Source organism: Thalassophryne amazonica, chromosome 7 (genome assembly GCF_902500255.1).
Source record: "Thalassophryne amazonica chromosome 7, fThaAma1.1, whole genome shotgun sequence".
NCBI classification, from domain to species: domain Eukaryota; kingdom Metazoa; phylum Chordata; class Actinopteri; order Batrachoidiformes; family Batrachoididae; genus Thalassophryne; species Thalassophryne amazonica.
The window spans coordinates 8,353,491-8,377,031 of record NC_047109.1 but is presented as its reverse complement, the minus strand read 5'-3'; the positions used below and the strand labels follow the sequence as shown (position 1 = coordinate 8,377,031).

General features: G+C 44.9%; 1 protein-coding gene across 1 annotated transcript in view; it reads left to right on the top strand.

Annotated features, from left to right (window-relative positions):
* The window catches only part of si:dkey-122a22.2, a 204,661-nt gene that overhangs the window by 35,597 nt on the left and 145,523 nt on the right, over positions 1-23,541 (top strand). Inside the window, exon 6 of the mRNA XM_034173815.1 lies at positions 22,181-22,297. Within this exon, the coding sequence (XP_034029706.1) occupies positions 22,181-22,297 (117 nt within the window). The remainder of the gene's footprint in view (positions 1-22,180; positions 22,298-23,541) is intronic.

Below are 23,541 nucleotides of genomic sequence, written 5' to 3'. Positions count from 1 at the left end.
GTCAACAGTATCAAAAGCAGCACTGAGGTCTAACAGGACAAGCACAGAGATGAGTCCACTGTCTGAGGCCATAAGAAGATCATTTGTAACCTTCACTAATGCTATTTCTGTACTATGATGAATTCTGAAACCCGACTGAAACTCTTCAAATAGACCATTCCTCTGCAGATGATCAGTTAGCTGTTTTACAACTACCCTTTCAAGAATTTTTGAGAGAAAAGGAAGGTTGGAGATTGGCCTATAATTAGCTAAGATAGCTGGGTCAAGTGCTGGCTTTTTAAGTAATGGTTTAATTACTGCCACCTTAAAAGCCTGTGGTACATATCCAACTAATAAAGATAGATTGATCATATTTAAAATCGAAGCATTAATTAATGATAGGGCTTCCTTGAGCAGCCTGGTAGGAATGGGGTCTAATAGACATGTTGATGGTTTGGAGGAAGTGACTAATGAAAATAACTCAGACAGAACAATCGGAGAGAAAGAGTCTAACCAAATACCAGCATTACTGAAAGCAGCCAAAGATAACGATATGTCTTTGGGATGGTTATGAGTAATTTTTTCTCTAATAGTTAAAATTTTATTAGCAAAGAAAGTCATGAAGTCATTACTAGTTAAAGTTAAAGGAATACGCGGCTCAGTAGAGCTCTGACTCTTTGTCAGCCTGGCTACAGTGCTGAAAAGAAACCTGGGGTTGTTCTTATTTTCTTCAATTAGTGATGAGTAGTAAGATGTCCTAGCTTTACGGAGGGCTTTTTTATAGAGCAACAGACTCTTTTTTCCAGGCTAAGTGAAGATCTTCTAAATTAGTGAGACGCCATTTCCTCTCCAGCTTATGGGTTATCTGCTTTAAGCTGTGAGTTTGTGAGTTATACCACGGAGTCAGGCACTTCTGATTTAAGGCTCTCTTTTTCAGAGGAGCTTCAGCATCCAAAGTTGTGCTCAATGAGGATTTAAAATATTGACGAGATAATCTATCTCACTCACAGAGTTTAGGTAGCTACTCTGCACTGTGTTGGTATATGGCATTGGAGAACATAACAAAGAAGGAATCATATCCTTAAACCTAGTTACAGCGCTTTCCGAAAGACTTCTACTGTAATGAAACGTATTCCTCATTGCTGGGTAGTCCATTAAAGTAAATGTAAATGTTATTAAGAAATGATCAGACAGAAGGGGTTTTCAGGGAATACTGTTAAGTCTTCAATTTCCATACCATAAGTCATAACAAGATCTAAAGTATGATTACAAGTGGTGGGTGGACTCATTTACATTTTGAGCAAAGCCAATTGAGTCTAATAATAGATTAAATGCAGTGTTGAGGCTGTCATTCTCAGCATCTATGTGGATGTTAAAATCGGCCACTATAATTATCTTATCTGAGCTAAGCACTAAGTCAGACAAAAGGTCTGAAAATTCACAGAGAAACTCACAGTAACGACCAGGTGGACGATAGACAACAACAAATAAAACTGGTTTTTGGGACTTCCAATTTGGATGGACAAGACTAAGAGTCAAGCTTTCAAATGAATTAAAGCTCTGTCTGGGTTTTTGATTAATTAATAAGCTGGAGTGGAAGATTGCTGCTAATCCTCCCCCTCGGCCCGTGCTACGAGCATTCTGACAGTTAGTGTGGCTCCGGGGTGTTGACTCATTTAAACTAACATATTCATCCTGCTGTAACCAGGTTTCTGTAAGGCAGAATAAATCAATATGTTGATCAATTATTGTATCATTTACTAATAGGGACTTAGAAGAGAGAGACCTAATGTTTAATAGACCACATTTAACTGTTTTAGTCTGTGGTGCAGTTGAAGGTGCTATATTATTTTTTCTTTTTGAATTTGTATGCTTAAATAGATTTTTACTGGTTGTTGGTCCTCTGGGAACAGGCACCGTCTCTACTGGGATGGGGCATTGGGGGGATGGCAGTGGGAGAGTAGCTGCAGAGAGGTGTGTAAGACTACAACTCTGCTTCCTGGTCCCAACCCTGGGTTGTGACTGTGTAGTCAAACAGATCAATCAATCAATCAATTTTATTTATATAGCGCCAAATCACAACAAACAGTTGCCCCAAGGCGCTTTATATTGTAAGGCAAGGCCATACAATAATTACGTAAAAACCCCAACGGTCAAAACGACCCCCTGTGAGCAAGCACTTGGCGACAGTGGGAAGGAAAAACTCCCTTTTAACAGGAAGAAACCTGGAAGAAACAGATGCCATTAATACAGGTAACAGGTGGAGGACAGAAGAGCTTCTTAAAGAAGAGGTTACAGGTCTGTGAGAGCCAGAAATCTTGCTTGTTTGTGGTTGACCAAATACTTATTTCCACCATAATTTCCAAATAAATTCTTTAAAAACCCTACAATGTGATTTCCTGGATTTTTTTTTTTGCTCATTTTGTCTCTCACAGTTGAAGTGTACCTATGATGAAAATTACAGACCTCTCTCATCTTTCTAAGTAGGAGAACTTACAATCAGGGACTGACTAAATACTTTTTTTACCCTACTGTACAGGCTTAGAAGGGGTTAAATTGGAGCAAAACAGAGTGTGCAGTGTGTCGTCAGTCTGAACCAGACAGTGAGGATTCTGATGATGAGGGAGATGATCCCTCTGTTCTGGATGAGCAACCAGAGCAGGTGGATCCACCAATGTGTGCACAGATATCCAGAGTAGATCGGATTGCGCACTTGTCTTTGCAGCTTCTCCAGGACTGAGGTGCTACAGAGCTCCATCCCAGCGCCGAGTCCTGGAATCTAGAGCAGGATGCAGACACACACTGCTCCAGCAGAGGTTCCAGGTGTTTTTTGTTTAAAATGTGGAGGTCAATGTTAATTTTGGTTTCGTTTTGTTCCTTTTATGCTCTTGATTCGCAGGCTATTCGGTGATGGGAAAGGTCAAAAGCTCATTTGTCCACCTTTTCTCGACAATTTGTGACTTTTTACTTTTTTCCCTTTGTTCAGGAATTGTCGTACACAGTGTGACCGGGCCTTAAGGTATAATTCATCAGCAGTAAATCAACATGAAAACAGAGAAATTACTAAGGTGATCAGCAGCCGCTACTCCTAAGCTTCACTCACAGACCCAAAATTTAGATAAGGTTGAGGCCGAGACCTGTTTTGTTGCTAATAAAATGACTTAAAAATGATAGGTAGCACAGTACTATGCCAGTGTGCTAGCCATACGAGAGGGAGAATAGATGAGTCTTAAGTCTAGACTTGAAAATCTCCATAGAATCTGACTGTTTTATTGACGCAGGAAGATCACAATCATTCCATAGAACAGGTGCATGATAAGAGAAGGCTCTGTGGCCCGCAGACTTGTTATTCACCCTCGGGACACAAAGTAACCCTGTGCCCTAAAAAACCAGAGCCTGGGCCGGTACAGAGGATCTGATTAGGTCAGGTCAGTTAAGTAGGGAAGTGCTAGACTGTGAATAATTTTATAAGTTAATTGCATAACCTTGAAATCCGACCTCACAGAGACAGGAAGCCAGTGAAGAGATGCTGAAATGGGTGTAATGTGGTCAAACTTAAGCCTGGGTCCCACCGAATAATGAAGGATGAAGAAGTAGCCACGCAGCATGTTTTCTTTGCTCCTAGAGGGTTTCTTCAACTATCGTGGGAGTTTCATGGCTCTGAGTGGCTCTTCGGGCATTATCTTCAGTTAATGAGGCTCCTCTCTGAGCGTGGCACTAATTTCAAGAAGTTCAAAATTTAGCAACAACAGCGTGGCGCAGTTTGTGTTAGAGTTACTGCGACGGCTTAGAGGCATTTGCATGGTGCTTACGAGTCTGCTAAAAGTCCATTATCCGTGTGCCTGGCACCTTCGCAGGACCTGAGAGGCTATTTTTGGAGTGGCTGCCCTCTTGCGCACACAATTCCACCTGCTCTGTGTGCTGGACTCTATATAAAATAATTATTTTGTAGCGGATTAATCATTTTCTGTCAAACCTTGGATGCTGAAAACACCTCTAATCACTTCTGGAATTAATGGATCACATGAGCTCCACTGTGTCTGCGTACTGAGGCAGTGACTCATCATCACGCTTCAAACGAGCATTTAGGCAGAATGCCAGCTCACAAAAGGGTGATTTTTCAGTCAATATTGGATGAACACAAAGTTAAAATTTGACTACGTGAAAGTGGATGTGTGTTTAAAGCCATGGAAGATAATAACTCCAGTGGAGCAGCTAAGAGCAGGAGCTGTGCGGCAACACAGGTGGAGAGCGCACAAAAGACCAATTTTGAATACGTAACACAAAGTCAAAAGTTGTATCATGGTGACTTGTAAGCTGCGGAAGAAATAAAGAAATAGATATATATATTGAAAATGATCCACAGGTGTATATAATACAACGGCCACCTCATTCTGTATGCAGAACGGCACCGCGCGCAAAAGAGCGCTTTTGCAGAAATAAACGGACGAACACAAAAGTTAAAAGTGGAATCACGTTGTAAAAATGACTGTGTTTAAAGCCAGGGAAAAAATAAAGCCAGCAAGCCACGGATGGAAAGGAAGCCACTTAGAAAGAGCACAGAGGCAGCTGTCCATGAAAGGACAACAGCAGCACGCGCAAAAGAGCGATTTTGCAGAAATAAACGGACAAACATAAAGTTTTGTGTGTTTAAAGCTGCAGAAAAAAAGCCAGAGAGCCGCAGAGCCAGTCTTATTCACCCTAGGGTGAATATGAAGTCTGCGGGTCACAGAGCTTTCTCTTATCGTGCCCCTGTTCTGTGGAATGATCTCCCTGCGTCAATAAAACAGTAAGATTCTGTTGAGGCTTTCAAGTCCAGACTTAAGACACACTTATTTCCCTTTTGCATGGCTAGCATACTGGCATAGTATAGTTCTATGCTTTTCACTCTTTTAATTCATCTTATTAGGAAACAGAGCGTGCCACGGCCTCAACTGTACCTTAATTCTGGGTCTTTTAGTGAAGCTCAGGGCTAGTGGCCGGCGATCACCTTCGTATTTCCTGTTTTTCTTGTTGTTTAATGCTGACAAATTTTACAGTATTTCGTGTCTTTCTGATGCTTGATTCTGTTTTTCTCTCTGTTTAAGGTGCAGCTCCATCCAGAGGTGGGTGTGGTAATTGTGCTGGAGACCCTCCTGTCCTGTGCACCAACAGCTTTTCATGTATATTCATTTTGTGAATTGTTCTGTAATTTATGTCTGTAGCATGGCCCAAGCAGAGGGTCACCCCTTTGAGTCTGGTCTGCTTGAGGTTTCTTCCTCAGGAAGTTTTTCCTTACCACTGCTGCTCTGGGGGTTAGTAAGGTTAGACCTTACTTGTGTGAAGCGCCTTGAGGCAACTCTATTGTGATTTGGCGCTATATAAATAAAAATAAATTAAAAAATTGAAAAAATTATATTCTGTTTTTATTCACACAATGTCCCAACTTCATTGGAATTGGGGTTGTAGGTCAAATGTTACTGGTCTGTGACGTCAGACCAGTAACGTTTGACAGATCAGCGTTCAACAGCTCCGGCTACAGTGATCACAAAATTCACAGTAGACAGTTCTTGAGAAGGACAAGAGTGAATCGGAGTTTACAATTGGTCTACCATACAGTATTGTGTGACCAGTGAAATGTCACACAATCTTCTTGCATATTGTTGATACCAATGGAAAGGAAATCTTCTGCACAAATTTGTTGTTGAACTTTTTAAGAGAATCAATTTTTTTTTAGAGTAATCGTGACACTGGCCAGACGCTAAGAATAGAAATTGTTGTGCTGCAATGCATTATGGGATTTCAGGGTTTTGGGGTTTTAAGTGTTGTTATTGTGGTTCCTGTTGGTTTCACAGTGTTATACCCTCATCACACATAGCCAGAATGAGGCCGAATGGCGTCAGAATGACGATTTGGCCCACATACAAAAAGTGTCCAGTTGCAGTTCGAAAACGTTCTGACAGCCATCTGCAAGAGTCCACACAGTTGGTCAAAATTGGCCAGCGGCCCCGGGTGTGATGCACATGTTCAAAACCCTCCAGGCACCTTTGAGATGGGATACCTATCCGACGGCGGCCCATGTGCAATCTGAGCACCATCTGACCACAATTTATATATTCTGTTGGCTGCAAAACAGGATCCGAAAGGATATGAGTGTGTACGAGGGAACCTGAAGATGGATTTGGCATGGCAAAACCTGGCGGTATGACCAGCATGTGCCACGTATAATAATGTCTATCTCCATTGCACCCCCACCCATCCGCTACTGTGTGCACTCCACCACAAATCTGAACAGGCTGTTATATCCACAATAGACTTATTATTATATTTGACCACTCCTTCCCATGGGCGACGTAAATAATGTGAACTATGGTCTCCATCATATCTCTATATACCACCGACAGCTGCGCCTCTCTGTGGTCTCATGCGCAGTAACGTGTCATTGCATGCGTCAGGCTCGGAGCTAAACGGATCTCACCGCTGTAATATATGATGACCTTATATCTCTGTAGGAAATATGACGTGGAACTGTTGTGCCAGGCCACAACAACATTAATAAACATGAATCTCACCTCCAACAATAGCCCAGGAGTGTTTCACAGCACGGACGTGGACATGGAGCCAGGACCACAGCCTGTGGTTAAACCACGCAAAAATCAATCCCATGTGAGAATCCAACCATCGTAGTGTCCAGAGTTGCATTGTGCTGCTGAAGTGAGCCAAAACACACACAAATAAAGAAATTAAAGTTCTCTGGAAAGGCTGCGTCTGACGGATGGGACAGCATAGCCCACTGCCAGCAGTGTCCAGTAGCTGGCAACGGCGCGCATGTACACCGAGCACACACATAGCTGCTCATTCAGCCGTTGTGACCACACAAACACGCACCTAGTGATCATGTCATCAGTCCAGTACCTCTGCATTATGCACACACACACACACGCACACACGTGAGGTCACTAGCGCTGGGGGGCGGAGGACGAGTGCAGATGTAATGGGTGAGTGAGTGACCACACCATGCCAGCTTTGACACATATGCCGTGAGTCCGGTCCATACGTTGGTTGTACTCGAGTGTACAGTACTGGCAGGTACTGTGCAAAGGGATTTACACAGCACTCCCTCCTACTCCGGTCCCATGTTTGCCATCCAGACGTTTGGACATCATGCAGTCTTCAGCGCCTTTTATGGCCGTCTGACAGCAGTCTGTGTCACCTACCTGTTGTCTACATGCACTTGGATGCCATCGTGCAGGTGTGGACGAGGTAATCTGGATGCATTGTGACACTGCTGACCACACCTCTTTTCTTCCCGACTGCATCTGATTATGGCAATATTTGCCGTGTCGGTCTGGTTCCTGCATATTCTACGAATATGGTAACTGTATTAACCAGTTTTAATATAAGAACAGTGAAAGTTGACTTTATTTTTTTCCCCCTTTTTTGTACCGCCCCCTCCTGGATGGACAGTGCCCTTAGCCATTGCCTGTAATGCCTATAGGTTGGGCCGGCCCCGACAGGGATGAAGTGGGGGTGTGAGAGTCATTAAGTGTTCACAGGAAACTTATTGATAATTTATTTTTTTTACTTTTTCTTTGTTTTTTCTAAAATTGTATCATCATATGATTGTTGTTGTTAATATGATTGTTAACAGAATATTTTTAGGGAAGCAGGGATTGATAGATAAATCATCATACAGGGAAAAGGGGTGAGATTCAATAAGTTTTGACTTCTCACTCCTTTTTGAACTAAGTTTACATTGTCTGTTGTTTTACTTTGTCTTTTGTTATGTTCAAAATAATATGTAGCAACCCTACCACCACTCTATAACACTCATACATCAGAGTGGGAGAGTGCTTTGGGTCCAATCTCCATTTAAGGGTACTTTCCCACACTTAATTGTTCCCAGCTCTTAAAATCAAATCCCCAACATTTACGATTCCCCCTGAACACAACACACCCCCAGGCCCACACACACACACACACACACACACATATCCAGTCAGGTGTCGCCGACCAGACCGTCCCCCCTAAAAATCGGTTCGCCTTGCCTTCACTGCGCATGCGTCATTAGCCACGGGTCATGGATTAACACCTCGTTTCTGCTTCAAACTGCACTCCAGTCATCATCTGTCTCAGCGACAGATATCTGACGCTTTTGTACAACAATCATTTCCACATAAATTCAGCATTATTTCATCATAAAAACTGGTCACGATCAGAGCACCACAGCAGCATGAGCTGGTAGCTGTTGCATTCACTGCACGTGCTTAATTTCAAAGCTCACCAATTATCACCTCGTTTCTGCTTAAACTGATTGTAGATTGATTTAAGAGGTTTTACTTTGTCATCTGATGGTTAATAATCCCATTAATCCATTTGATCGCTTTGGGTGAAGAGAGTCCATCTCAGAAGAACTGATATGGTCTGAAATGACGCATGCGCAGTAGAGGCAGGGTGGACCAGTTTTTAGGGGGGACCGTTCAGTCTGCAACACCGGTCTAGCAGTAAACTGAATATTTCTGAGTTGTACACAAAATAAGCCATTTTAAGGCATCATTTTGGGCTCCAGAAAACATTTTTCACCATTTTCTGACATTTTATGTACCAAATGACTAATTAATTAATCGAGAAAATGATTGATTAATCGATGATGAAAATAATCCACAGCCAGAATATAAACTCTGTGTGCTGCCACTGGTGCACATATTGCAGGTACTCAAAGGGGATGAAGGTCTATAAATACACTTATTTTAAGCTTTAAACTTTGAACAAATTAAGTATTTACAGATATATTGATACATTCATATTCAGCCCCCGTCACACATAGCAAGAATGTGCAGGAACCAGCCCAACACTGCAAATATTGCCATAATCTGACGCTCCGCGCACACGCATGAGGCTGCGGTTATCACTCAGCTGCGTGTGTGTTTGTGTGTGTATGTGTGTGTGTGTGTGTGTGTGTGTGTGTGTGCGTGCGCGCGTGCGTGTGTGTGTGCGTGCGTGCATAACACTGCATGAGCCACTAAGCCAATTTTGACCAACTTCTGTGGACGGCTGTCAGAACGTTTTGGAACTGAAATCTGACACCTTTCAGATGTGCGCCGATTCGTCATTCTGATGCCATTCTGCGTGATTCTGGCTATGTGTGACGGTGGTATTAGTCTTGTTTATTTGTACAAAAGGTAGTTTATGAGAGTTGGGATGAATAAATAAATAAATAAATCGGCTTCCAAGAGGATGATGATGCTGTTTTGTTTTGTTTTTTTTTTTTGTTTTTTTTTTTGACAAATATCTTTATTGATTTTTTTCTTTTTAATTAACAAACAAGCACATACAAAAATAAAGCAACAAGAACAGAAGAACAAAAGAAGGCACATTAACAGACATAGTCATCAGGGACAACAGCAAGTAAATATAAAGTCTGGAAATTAACATTAGTGAAGAAAGTAAAAAGAATAACATGAGCAAAAAAAAAAAAAGTTATACAATTTCAGACAAACTCCCTCCCTCCAAAAACTCCATAAACGAATCCCAGATCTTAACAAATCTGTTATATTTCCCCTTGATCAAGTATGTCAATTTTTCCATGGCTATACAGTGTGAGAGTCCTTCAGCCCACATTTGCTTACTTGGCCTATACATAGATCTCCATGACAGAGCAATTTTATGTTTTGCTTCAAGTATACAATATATGACCATTGATTTCTCATATTTACTGAGTGTACAATTTTCCGGGAAAAGTCCCAGTATACAGAGCTTAGGGCATAGTGGAAGATGTGTATCAGTAATCTTAGACAAAGTCGTAATTATCTCCTTCCAAAATTCTTGGATAATGGAACACTCCCAAAGACAATGAAATAGAGTCCCTTTATGTGTACCACATTTAACACAGATCAGGTGTGTTAGGATCAATACAATGTTGTACTACTGGAGTGATAGATGTTTTCATCCACCATTTGTACTGAAGTAATTTAAACCGTGTATTTATCGTTTGAACTTGACTTTGTAAGGATGCATGCTTCCATTCTTCATCAGTTATTTCTTCTTTAAGATCTAGACACCAGGCATGTCTTTTATCATCTGAGGATTCTATTGATTTTGCAATAATATTGTGATAGAATCGAGAAATGAGTCCAGGTCTACCACAATAGTTCACAGCTATCATTTCAATAGTGTTCAGGGAGGGCAGGCTTAAGGAGTTTTGAGCTTGTTTTATGAAATGTCTAATTTGCAAGTATTTGAGAAAATGTTTGGCATCAATGTTAAATCTTTGCTTGACATCAGTAAAACTTAAAAGGACTTCTCTGTCATAAAGAGCTGATATTTTGTTGATACCCTTATTAGCCCATATCTTAAAGCCAAGATCGTTTGTACCTGGTGTGAAATTTCTATTTCCCCAAATGGGAGTAAATTTGGATAAAGCAGCATTTTCTTTTAAGTAGTTCAAAACCTCATACCAGACGATCACTGTATTCCTAACAAAAGGATTTAAGGTTTGTTTTTTTCAAAATAGAAAGGTTTGCTGAATGAAGATATAACTTAAGAGGGATTTTGGAGGTTGTCTTCTCTCAATCCTCGCCCAGTTAGGGAATGATGTAGTGTCAAACCAGTATGAAGCCGCTCTCAATTGTGCAGCCCAATATTATCCTTGGAGAAAAGGGACTTTTAACCCACCCCTATCATATGGTAAATACAACAGAGTCATGCGTAACCTGGGGCGTCTATCATTCCAAATGAAATGACAAAACATCTGCTTAATTTTGGCAAAAACGTTAGTAGGAGGAGCAAATGGAATGATTTGAAAGAGGTAAAGGAGCTTAGGAAGAATATTCATTTTCAGAACGTTAATACGTCCAATCATGGACAGTGGCAGAGATTTCCATCTGTTTATAGAGCCCATCACAGATTCAACTATGGGGTCATAATTAGTGGGTACCAATGATTCCATTGTTGGTGTAATTTTAACACCCAGATATGTGAAACTATCCTGCACATTCTTGAAGGGGGTGTATAGCAGTGGAGTTATTCTTCTGAGCTTTTCAGGAATAATTGTAGATTTTGTTGCATTAACTTTATAGCCAGAAAAACTCCCAATTATTTCTATACATTTCAATAGGGCAGGTACAGATTGCTCCAGGTTGGTCAGGAAGACAACCACATCATCAGTAAAGAGTGCTATTTTATTCTCAATATCATTTATGTTAATACCGGTTAGCTCATGGTTGTTTCTGATTGTAATAGCCAAGGGTTCTATAGCTAATACAAAAAGAAGAGGTGATAGGGGACATCCTTGTCTTGTGCCTCTGGAGAGAGGAAACTGTTTTGACACTATGTGGTTTGTCAGTACTGATGCCCTTGAGTCATAGTACAAGATCTTAATCCAGTTAAGGAAATAACTGCTTATACCAAAATGTTGAAGAACTTCAAATAAATATGTGTGTTCCACCATATCAAAGGGTTTTTTTTTTTGTTTGTTTGTTTTTGTTGTTTTTTTTGCCTTGATGTTTCTGAGAGTGCACAAGCTGCTTTAAGCTAGCAGGTCCATCTGTTGCTGGATTTGTAAAATTAAGTTAAAATTAAATTGTGGCAATTGTTTGATGAAATGCCAGCCAAATGCAGAGTAGATGTAATTTGCAGCGTGATGTGAAAACTGTGGGTCTTTCTGCAGGTCATACAGTCCTGGATCAATGAAAGACCGCCATTTTAATTTGACACTGCACAGAGAACAGAGAAGGATTTTATTAAAAACAAGACATTATACCTCAGTTACAATTTGCCAGGAGGCACACACAAAAGACTTGAGTCTAGATTTCACCCATTTTGTTTTTTCTCTATCTTCCCTCTAGTCTCCATGTGCGGTCACTTACTTTCTGAGAATGACCCATTCTAGACAGATTTATCGCACAGGTTCTCTTTATTACAGACTATTTAAATGAACCCCAAAAGATAGGAACGTCCTTGTATTCACCTCTGACGTGTCTACAGAAAGTGGCGGCAAAAGTGATGATTTAGTTGTTACATTAATGGGTCCAGTTGCACAGTTTGGGTTTCATATGTTTAATTAATTTAAATAATCCTGTAATATTATGTTGTTTTCATGATGAGTGGTATAGCTTGGGGTGCTTGGGATGTCTCAAATCAGTTTATTTTTTAAAATGAGTATTGTCCCACCATGAAAAGGCAGCTATGGCACAGAAGAAATAATGACCTCTTGCAAAAGAATTGTAAATTCATTCATTCCCCGATACTTGCTTATTCTAATTAAGGGCCATGAGACAGGGGGCTGTAGGCAGTCATTGAGTGAGATGCAGGATACACCCTGGGCAGGCGGTCAGTCTACCGCAGGGCCACATATAGACAAACGAACCTATTCACACCTACAGCCAATTTAAAGTTTCAGTTTAACCTGACTTGCATGTTTTTAGAAGTGGGGGAAAGTTGTAGCACTGGGAGTGACCCGCTGTGAGGCAGCAGTGCTAACCACTAAGCCACCGTGCTGTCAGAATCATAAACGATTCATAAAATATAAAAATAGGAAACAGATGTCATCACAGATTACAATTTATACTTCATACTAATTTTGTTCTTTAAAGCCATAGCATTCACCACAGATTACTTTGTACATAATTAGTGTGCACAGTGATGTAATTATGTATATCGTGGCAGCTCCTGAAAAATTTCAGTAGAGGGTCAATTTTTCTGATACCCATTCAGTAAATACATTAAGCAAGACGATTATATCAATTAGTTTAGCTGATTAACTCATACAGCAATGCCTCCACTAGATGGCAGCATACAACAGATAGATTTCCCCTCTCGCTACATAAATTACAGGTGGAAAGCTATGGAAGAAAGTTGCACCCAGGAACCTTCAGCAAATCGGTAATCAGTAGTGTTTCGTCATACTCCCCCTCAAAGCGCATAGTCATAACAATTTCTATATAACAGCGTGTGAGGTTTTATTGTTTTGTGATTAGATATCATAGAAGAACAAAAAAATTGAAAAGAACAGGGTTTGTAACCTTTTTTCATGCCTCTGTATTGTCAACAGAATGATAAATGTTATGAGGTGAAAATTTTTTAATGATGTTTTTGGCAGTGATGTCGGTAACACATTACTTAGTAATGCGTTACTCTAATCTGACCACTTTTTTTAGTAACGAGTAATCTAACGTGTTAATCTTTCCAAATCAGTAATCAGATTAAAGTTACTTCTCCAGGTCACTGTGCGTTACTATTATTTTTGCATTGTGGGTCGATAGCAGCATTAAACTTGGTCCATGGGCAGGGGGTTGGGGTCCGACTGAACTGCCCACTTTAAGTGAGCTGTGCGCTTTTCATCCGCGGTTTTCTGCAGCAGCTACGACTCGTCCTCACCTCTTAAAGCGCGGTGACAACAGCACACCTGCACTGAGCTTTACAAAGACATTTTTATGCTTTTTTTTCTCCTTTATTCAGAATTCTGAGCTGAGCCGCTCCGTATCTGCTGCTAAGAACAGCTGATCCTCCACAACTAACACTATTTTCCACTCAAATGCACCTAAACTCTCTTTCTGAGGACCACATGATGTGAAAACGCAATAAAACTTTCTTGCTTGTAAATCTGGTCATGTTTTCTGCATAAATAAATGTTATCCATTCTTTGTGCTCAAATGCCAAAGCAGGGGCGAATCCAGATGGAATGGGGGCGTGGGGCAAGGATGTGCCCCCCTCCCCCACAACAACCCTAGATTAAAGGTCCAGTTTTGAAGCCTTTTTTTTAACTACAACTACTAATACTACTTATAATAATAATAATAATTTCGACAAGTAAACTGTTTAGAGAGAATTTAAATGTTAGAAAAATGTTAGAAAGAATTTAGTAGTTACATTTATAACCAATGTAGGTTAGAAATTGCAAGTTTTACTGTTACAGTGCTATCAACGGTTAAATATGAGGTCAAGAAAGAGGTCTTTATTTTACTTTTTATAAAACAAGTATTTATTTTCATTGAAGTCAAAAAAGGGTGACTATAAAGTGAGTTTTGGCAGAACAGGTATCATTGTCATGTTGAGGTGGCAGAGGGTTGTTGTCGGCAGATGGGGAAAGTAACTAAAAAAGTAACTAGTAATCTAACTTAGTTACTTTTACAATTGAGTAATCAGTAAAGTAACTAAGTTACTTTTTCAAGGAGTAATCAGTAATTGGATTGCTTTTTCAAAGTAACTGTGGCAACACTGGTTTTTGGTTCAGCTCATTAATATTCAACCCATCAAGATCACCTCCAGCACAACATTCCTGTCGTTATCTGCCACAGCCTAGTCCTGTCATGGATTGGACAGTAATCTTACTGTCTGTGACATTGTAATGCGTTTGTCAGGCCTTAAATCTGTCCTATTTGTCCATCCCAGGGAGTGAGCAGGTGCGGTTCGGTGACGGTCAGCGGTCTAGTTTACCTTGGCATTTGGCCCACAAAGCAGATGATGGCTCACTTGAGATGCAAGCAGTCAGTTTCCCAGAATTCAATATCCCAGCAGGTTGGGTGACTGTCGAACCTTAACCCTGTGAAATATGTTGATTTTACTGTGACATTGCAGGTTTGTTAATGTATTAACACAAAGTCCGAACAACAGATGGCTTTCTGAGAGGAGCTGCTCGATCTAAAACAATGAAAATGCTTCTTCTAATGGTATTTCCTTTTGCAGAGAAAGCAGCTGGCAGTCGCCTCATTTATCCTGACATCTTGGTTTCAGCACTGCAATTTATGTAATTTATTGTGGCACATTTTAACTACTATGTCTAGAAATCTGGAAATAGATAAAAGCAAAGGTAAAGAACAAAACAAAAAAAACAAACCCTTTAACATCTACAGTTGCATATTTTTGATATGTACGAGGTCTGTTAGAAAAGTATCTGACCTTTTTATTTTTTTCAAAAACCATATGGATTTGAATCACGTGTGATTGCATCAGACAAGCTTGAACCTTCGTGCGCATGCATGAGTTTTTTTCACGCCTGTCGGTTGTGTCATTCATGTTGTGTGGGCCGCCAGAAGAGGATGTACTGCTGGCCCACCACCAAAGTGCGCCCTGCCTGAAGTGCGGGCTTCAGGCACGAGAGGGCGCTGCCGCCACGTACACAGCCGGGAGTGACAGCTGTCACTCATTAATTCCTGACAGCTGTCACACATTCTTCATCATCGCACTCCATAAAGACCAGACGTCATCTCCACCTCGTTGCCGAGATATCGTACTTCCTTGGAGGTAATATCCTCAGCCGTTTCTTTTGCAATATATCTGTATATTGTGAGTGTTTGCAGGAGTACCGGTTCCTTTTTCTGTGGAAGCTGAGTGAGTGCAGGACGGCACTCTTTTCCTCTGAGGAATCACTGCGGTACTCTGAATATTGAGTGAGAGGTGGAGGTGGCATTCCCACCGTTGTTGTTACTGGGTGTACACACACCCACACTTGACTGTCTTTGTTCTTGCCAGCAGTACCAGATCCGACAGTCGGGGACAGTGATCACCTGGGAATTCGGGACTTGGCGGCTCCAGTATTCACCAGGTTCTGTGGCAGCGGAAATCGTGTGGTTCCGGCTCTTCTCAGGACAGACGTCTTCTATCCTCGAGCCTGCCCACACGTCACCTTTGTGATTTGACTGTAATTATATTCTGAGATTGTCTGCATTTCGTTGTGCATGTTTCACAACATTAAATTGTTACTTTTTGGCTCATCTATTGGCCGTTCATTTGCGCCCCCTGTTGTGGGTCCGTGTCACTACACTTTCACAACAGGATATCTCGGCCAGCGTCATGGACTCCGAGGGGCGTCACCCGGCTGTTGAATGACCAATGGGAGAGCAGGGAGCGCAGGCGTCTGCAGGAGACGTGATTGGTGAGCTGCAGCACATTCTCACCGCCTTTACGGCTCGGTTGGATCAAATGACCGAGCAATACATCCTCCTGAACCGCAGGGTGGAGGCTCTCTCCGCACAGATGGCGGCGAGCGCTCAGGGCGCTGCTGCAGCTCGTCCTCCTGCCGACCCTGTGCAGGATATAAACGTTCCAGTGGTGGTTCAACAACCCCTCCCACCATCCCCTGAAGCATACATAAGCCCTCCTGAGCCGTACGGAGGTTGTGTGGAGACGTGCGCGGACTTCCTCATGCAGTGTTCACTCGTCTTCGCACAACGTCCCGTCATGTACGCGTCAGATGCTAGTAAAATAGCTTATGTGATTGCTCTGCTTCGGGGTAAAGCACGCGCCTGGGCTACGGCGCTCTGGGAACAGAACTCACGGTTGTTATCAGCATACACTGGGTTTGTGGGGGAGTTCAGAACACTGTTTGATCACCCTAACAGAGGAGAGACCGCTTCAACCGTGCTGCTGTCAATGAGACAGGGATGCGACAGCGCAGCCGCTTATGCAGTCAACTTCCGCATCGCGGCTGCGAGGTCCGGCTGGAATAACGTTGCGCTCCGCGCCGCCTTCATAAACGGACTGTCGTTGGTCCTGAAGGAGCAGCTGGTAGCTAAGGAGGAACCGCGGGATTTAGATGGGCTTATCGATCTCGTTATACGGTTAGACAATCGGTTGGAGGAGCGCCGTCGGGAGCGAGGCAAAGGACGTGACCGGATACGCGCCGCCCCTCTCCCTTCCGGGTTCGAAAAGGGGCCGCCCTCCCCACGCTCCACAGCCGCAGCGCTCTGTGGGGCAACAGCTCCCCCTGCTGACGTTGTTAGGGAAACGCACAGGGCCAAAATGAGGAGGCTGATCCGTGGAGAGTGTTTTCTCTGCAGCTCAACTGAGCACACACAGAAAAACTGCCCCAAATGGCCACAACAGCAACCGCCCTCAGAGACTGGGCTAAGGGGGGGGTCAAAACATTCACGTGAGACACACACAGATTGCCACACGACTCCCAGTTACAATCCTGAGTGGGGATTTAACCCTTCAATCCCCAGCACTGGTGGACACGGGGTCAGAAGGGAATCTGCTAGACAGCAGATGGGCAAGGGAGGTAGGGCTCCCTCTGGTGGCGCTTCCTTCGCCAGTGCAGGTGCGTGCACTAGATGGCACCCTCCTCCCTTTAATCACACACAAGACACAACCAGTAACTCTGGTGGTGTCTGGAAACCATCGGGAGGAGATTGAGTTTTTTGTAACTCCTTCTACCTCCCGCGTGATTTTGGGCTTCCCATTTATGTTGAAGCACAATCCCCGGATTGATTGGCCGTCTGGGGTGGTGGTTCAGTGGAGCGAAACCTGCCATCGGGTGTGTTTAGGATCCTTGGTTCCTCCCGGTTTACAGGCTAAGGAGGAGGTCAAAGTTCCTCCCAATCTGACGGCAGTGCCGGTTGAGTACCACGATCTTGCTGACGTCTTCAGCAAGGATCTGGCACTCACCCTTCCCCCGCACCATCCGTACGATTGTGCCATTGATTTGGTTCCAGGCGCTGAGTTTCCGTCCAGCAGGCTGTACAACCTCTCATGACCTGAGCGCGAATCAATGGAGACCTACATCCGGGACTCATTAGCTGCCGGGCTGATCCGGAACTCCACCTCCCCGATGGGGGCAGGTTTCTTTTTTGTGGGCAAGAAAGATGGCGGACTCCGTCCATGCATTGATTTCAGGGGGCTGAATGAGATTACGGTTCGCAACCGATACCCGTTGCCATTGTTGGATTCCGTGTTCACCCCCCTGCATGGAGCCAAAATCTTTACTAAGCTGGATCTTAGAAATGCGTATCACCTGGTTCGGATCCGGAAGGGAGACGAATGGAAGACGGCATTTAACACCCCGTTAGGTCACTTTGAGTACCTGGTCATGCCGTTTGGCCTCACCAACGCCCCCACGACGTTCCAAGCCTTGGTTAACGACGTCTTGCGGGACTTCCTGCACCGATTTGTCTTCGTATATCTGGACGATATTCTCATCTTTTCTCCGGATCCTGAGACTCATGTCCAGCATGTACATCAGGTCCTGCAGCGGTTATTAGAGAACCGACTGTTTGTGAAGGGCGAGAAGTGCGAGTTTCACCGCACGTCTTTGTCCTTCCTGGGGTTTATCATCTCCTCTAACTCCGTCGCCCCTTATCCGGCCAAGGTTGCGGCGGTGAGAGATTGGCCCCAACCAACAAGCCGTAGGAAGCTGCAACAGTTCCTCGGCTTCGCTAATTTCTATAGGAGGTTCATTAAGGGCTACAGTCAGGTAGTTAGCCCCCTGACAGCCCTGACCTCTCCAAAAGTCCCCTTCACCTGGTCGGATCGGTGCGAACCCGCGTTCAAGGAATTGAAACGACGGTTCTCTACTGCGCCAGTTTTGGTGCAGCCCGACCCTAGCCGCCAGTTCGTGGTTGAAGTGGACGCCTCTGACTCAGGGATAGGAGCTGTGCTATCCCAGAGCGGAGAGACCGATAAGGTTCTTCACCCGTGTGCCTACTTTTCTCGCAGGTTGACCCCAGCTGAACGGAACTATGACTTCGGCAATCGAGAACTCCTTGCAGTGAAAGAGGCTCTTGAGGAGTGGAGACACCTGTTGGAGGGAGCGTCTGTGCCATTCACGGTTTTCACTGACCATCGGAACCTGGAGTATATCAGGACCGCCAAGCGGCTGAACCCCAGGCAAGCCCGCTGGTCACTGTTCTTTGGACGTTTTGACTTCCGGATCACCTATCGCCCCGGGACCAAGAACCAGAGATCGGATGCCTTGTCCCGGGTACACGAAGACGAAGTCAAAACGGTGCTGTCGGATCCACCGGTGCCCATCATCCCGGAGTCCACTATCGTGGCCACCCTCACCTCGGAAGTGGAGAAGACCGTCCAGGAGGCCCTGGCATGGACCCCGGAACCAGTCCGAGGAACCGTTTGTACGTCCCACCAGAGGCCAGAGCTGCAGTCTTGGACTTCTGTCACGGTTCCAAGCTCTCCTGTCATCCAGGGGTGCGAAGGACCGTGGCAGTTGTCCGGCAGCGCTTCTGGTGGGCGTCTATGGAGGCCGACGTCCGGGAGTACATCCAGGCCTGCACCACCTGTGCCAGGGGCAAGGCTGACCACAAGAGGTCCCAAGGGCTTCTCCAGCCACTTCCTGTGCCTCATCGCCCCTGGTCCCATATCGGCCTGGATTTCGTCACGGGCCTCCCGCTGTCCCAGGGCAACACCACCATCTTCACGATAGTGGACCGATTCTCCAAGGCGGCCCACTTCGTGGCCCTCCCGAAGCTCCCAACAGCCCAGGAGACAGCAGACCTCCTGGTCCACCACGTCGTCTGTCTGCATGGGATACCCACCAACATCGTCTCTGATCGTGGTCCCCAGTTCTCCTCACATGTCTGGAGGAGCTTCTGCCGGGAACTGGGGGCCACTGTGAGCCTCTCGTCCGGGTATCACCCGCAGACCAATGGACAGGCAGAACGGGCCAATCAGGAGTTGGAGCAAGCCCTGCGCTGCGTAACATCCGCACACCCGACGGCCTGGAGTGAACATCTGGCCTGGATCGAGTATGCGCATAACAGCCAGGTGTCCTCTGCCACCGGCCTCTCCCCGTTTGAGGTGTGTTTGGGGTATCATCCCCCATTGTTTCCCGTGGTGGAGGGAGAGATCGGTGTGCCCTCGGTCCAGGCCCACCTGCGGAAGTGCCGTCGGGTGTGGCGCTCCGCCCGTTCTGCCTTGTTGAAGGCCCGGACGAGGGCGAAGACCCATGCGGACCGCCGGCGATCCCCGGCCCCTGCTTACCAGCCCGGGCAGGGGGTGTGGCTGTCCACGAAGGACATCCCCCTCCAAGTGGACTCCCCCAAGTTGAAGGACCGTTACATTGGACCTTTCAAGATCCTCAAAATCCTCAGTCTTGCCGCAGTGAAGCTCCAACTCCCAGCTTCACTGCGGATCCACCCGGTTTTTCATGTGTCCCGACTCAAGCCTCACCACACCTCACCCCTCTGTGCTCCCGGTCCGTCTTGGACGGTGCGCCGGCTCCTGGACATCCGTCGAATGGGCCGGGGGTTCCAGTATTTGGTGGACTGGGAAGGGTATGGACCTGAAGAACGCTCCTGGGTGAAGAGGAGCTTCATCCTGGACCCGGCCCTCCTGGCCAATTTCTACCGCAGGCACCCGGACAAGCCTGGTCGGGCGCCAGGAGGCGCCCGTTGAGGGGGGGGGGTCCTGTTGTGTGGGCCGCCAGAAGAGGATGTACTGCTGGCCCACCACCAAAGGGCGTCCTGTCTGAAGTGCGGGCTTCAGGCATGAGAGGGCGCTGCCGCCACGGACACAGCCGGGAGTGACAGCTGTCACTCATTAATTCCTGACAGCTGTCACACATTCTTCATCATCGCACTCCATAAAGACCAGACGTCATCTCCACCTCGTTGCCAAGATATCGTACTTCCTTGGAGGTAATATCCTCAGCCGTTTCTTTTGCAATATATCTGTATATTGTGAGTGTTTGCAGGAGTACCGGTTCCTTTTTCTGTGGAAGCTGAGTGAGTGCAGGACGGCACTCTTTTCCTCTGAGGAATCACTGCGGTACTCTACTGAATATTGAGTGAGAGGTGGAGATGGCATTCCCACCGTTGTTGTTACTGGGTGTACACACACCCACACTTGACTGTCTTTGTTCTTGCCAGCAGTACCAGATCCGACAGTCGGGGACAGTGATCACCTGGGAATTCGGGACTTGGCGGCTCCAGTATTCACCAGGTTCTGTGGCAGCGGAAATCGTGTGGTTCCGGCTCTTCTCAGGACAGACGTCTTCTATCCTCGAGCCTGCCCACACGTCACCTTTGTGATTTGACTGTAATTATATTCTGAGATTGTCTGCATTTCGTTGTGCACGTTTCACAACATTAAATTGTTACTTTTTGGCTCATCTATTGGCCGTTCATTTGCGCCCCCTGTTGTGGGTCTGTGTCACTACACTTTCACAACAATTCGCCTGTGAGCAGGCTTTGTTTGAGCACTGGTCCACCCCTCTTGTCGTTTTTTTATTGCGAATAAATGTCTGAACGATTTGGAGCTTTGCTGCATCAATTTTTTTCCAGAAACTCTGAGAGACCTCCAGGTGGACACCATTCGGAAAATTAATATGGCTTTCAGAGACGATTTTATGGGGATTATACAGATTAAGGAGTGTTACTGCCGTTCCTCTTTCCATGACAAAAACTCCTGTAACAGTGGAATGTGCCGTTCATTTCTAAACTGGACGCTGTCTTGATCCAGTATGTCGTCTGACTAGCACAGGAATTGTGAAAAGACGTGGACATCAGCACATTAAGACAGACGTGCGGCGGAGCTGCATGGCGCAAAGCAACGCCGTGATGAAGCCTTCCAGGACATGTTCGGGCATGTCCAGCTCATGCACAATCACAATCGGATAATCACACGACTGAAAAGCAACCGGAATCCATCTGAAATCCACCTGAAAGCCGTCTTGTGAGACCAACATGGAGGTGGTTTTATGCCTCGTAATGAACTGCTCCGTGGCGCGTCCCTCCGCTTTTCTTTCCATGAAAAAAACTCCTGTAACAGTGGAATGTGCCGAAAAAGTGCTGATGTCCACGACTTCTGCCTTTTTGTGAAAGTCAGACGAGGTCCCGGATCAACAAAGCCTTCACGTTGGAAATTATCTGGTTGTTTCAGTGGGGTCTGAGCCTGTCGATCGGCGCTGGGAGCGCGCCGCGCTCTCAGTTGTTGTGGGCCGTCCTTAAAGCGGCAGTAACACTCCTTAATCTGTATAATCCCCATAAAATCGTCCCTGAAAGCCATTTTAATTTTCCGAACGGGGTCCACCTGGAGGTCTCTCACAGTTTCTGGAAAAAAATTGATGCAGCAAAGCTCCAAATCATTCAGACATTTATTCGCAATAAAAAAACGACGAGAGGGTGGACCAGTGCTCACACAAAGCCTGCTCACAGGCGAATGACGCAACCGACAGCCGTGAAAAAACTCACGCATGCGCACGAAGGTTCAAGCTTGGCTGATGCAATCACACGTGATTCAAATCCATATGGTTTTTGAAAAAAATAAAAAGGTCGGATACTTTTCTAACAGACCTCGTATTTATATTTTCATACTTTATCTTCTCCTCAAAGGTCTTTTTTTCTCCTTGATAATACCTCTGTATCCTGGTGTCCTGTATTCATTTTTCATACAGTGATTTCAGTGCCAGCTTGTTCAATAAATAAACCTTCTGACCCACTTCACTTTGTGTCCTGGTTTTACGTTGTCTTTTACGTTTGTTGTCTTACAGAATGGTGGATGATCTGCAACGACTGGTCCAAGCTGCAGGTGTAGCTGCACCCTTCATCCTGGTGGGCTCAGAGCTCGGCGCGCTCAATACGAGGTTCTACAGCCACATTCATGATGCGTAAGTATTGTACAGAGGAGTATTCTTCCCTTGTGGTCTTTCAGACAGCATAAAGACATTGTGTTTGTGGTCTGATTTGTGACTCAGATTTGACAGAATATCCAGCGCATATGTGAAGTAGACACAAACTGCAGTGTGATTACCTCTTCCAAGTGACAAAGGTTTAGACTCTGGTCTATTCATCTTTCCTGTTATAATGCTCATTACTGAAGTACTGAGAAAGATGGATAAGATTTTATGAACAGACCCACATCTACCTCAAAATTTGACTAACTCCTCCAAGACTTAAGGACTACCTCTTTATACACATTTCTGAAATGTGTTGACTACCGTTTAGCTTATTTTGCCTACCAGTAACTCCAAGTTCCCACAGTCCTACAGCCCCATGGTGGGACATGAAAGTCCTGCAGGTAGGCTATGCGAGGTCATTAAGAATACATTGAACAAAAATATAAACGCAGGCGTTTCGGCCTGGAGATAGGAGTGGAAGTCACCCGTGGGCTCAAAGGACTAACATTAGGCATATCCAAGGGAGAAAACTGGTTCACAGTTCGCAGTGGCAAGTGTGATCAGGGTACCGCAACCGGGCACCAAGCCCTTCCTCCGCCTAACCATGGCCCGAAAGCCGTCATCCACAGCTGGCGTTTCTAGGCTAATGCCTAGAAACATAATTATTGTATGGCCTTGCCTTACAATATAAAGCGCCTTGGGGCAACTGTTTGTTGTGATTTGGCGCTATATAAAAAAATTGATTGATTGATTGAATGGGCACACTAACCAACCCAACACTAACCTTGTTTGGAGTGCCAGTAACATCTAACTCCATTGAATTAAGAAGTTGGTCTAGCTTATGGCATGGGTTAAAGTTCTCCGTCACCATGACGGATTTCCGTCATTTGGAAAATTTAACCACCCATACGCGTGCGTACGTGGTGTCATGTGTGTTTTGGGGCCGAAATATGATAGTCTCACTGTCAAAGCAACATCCCATTCTACGCTAATCAAAGCAGCAATGCCTGCGTGAATGGTGCCACAGTGAGGAGGAAGGGACCGTGTGAATTTTCCTTCCTCCACGCTCTGTTTACTGCTTGCCATGAGCCACGGTCGTTCTCCTCCCTGTCTTCGTGAGAACATTGGCAGACACTCCCCAAGTAGAGCAGGGCGTGGCTGTGCTTTGAACCAATGAAGCATTGATCCGTCTCACTGCTTTGATGGTTTGTTATATTATTTTGCTTTATCTTAAT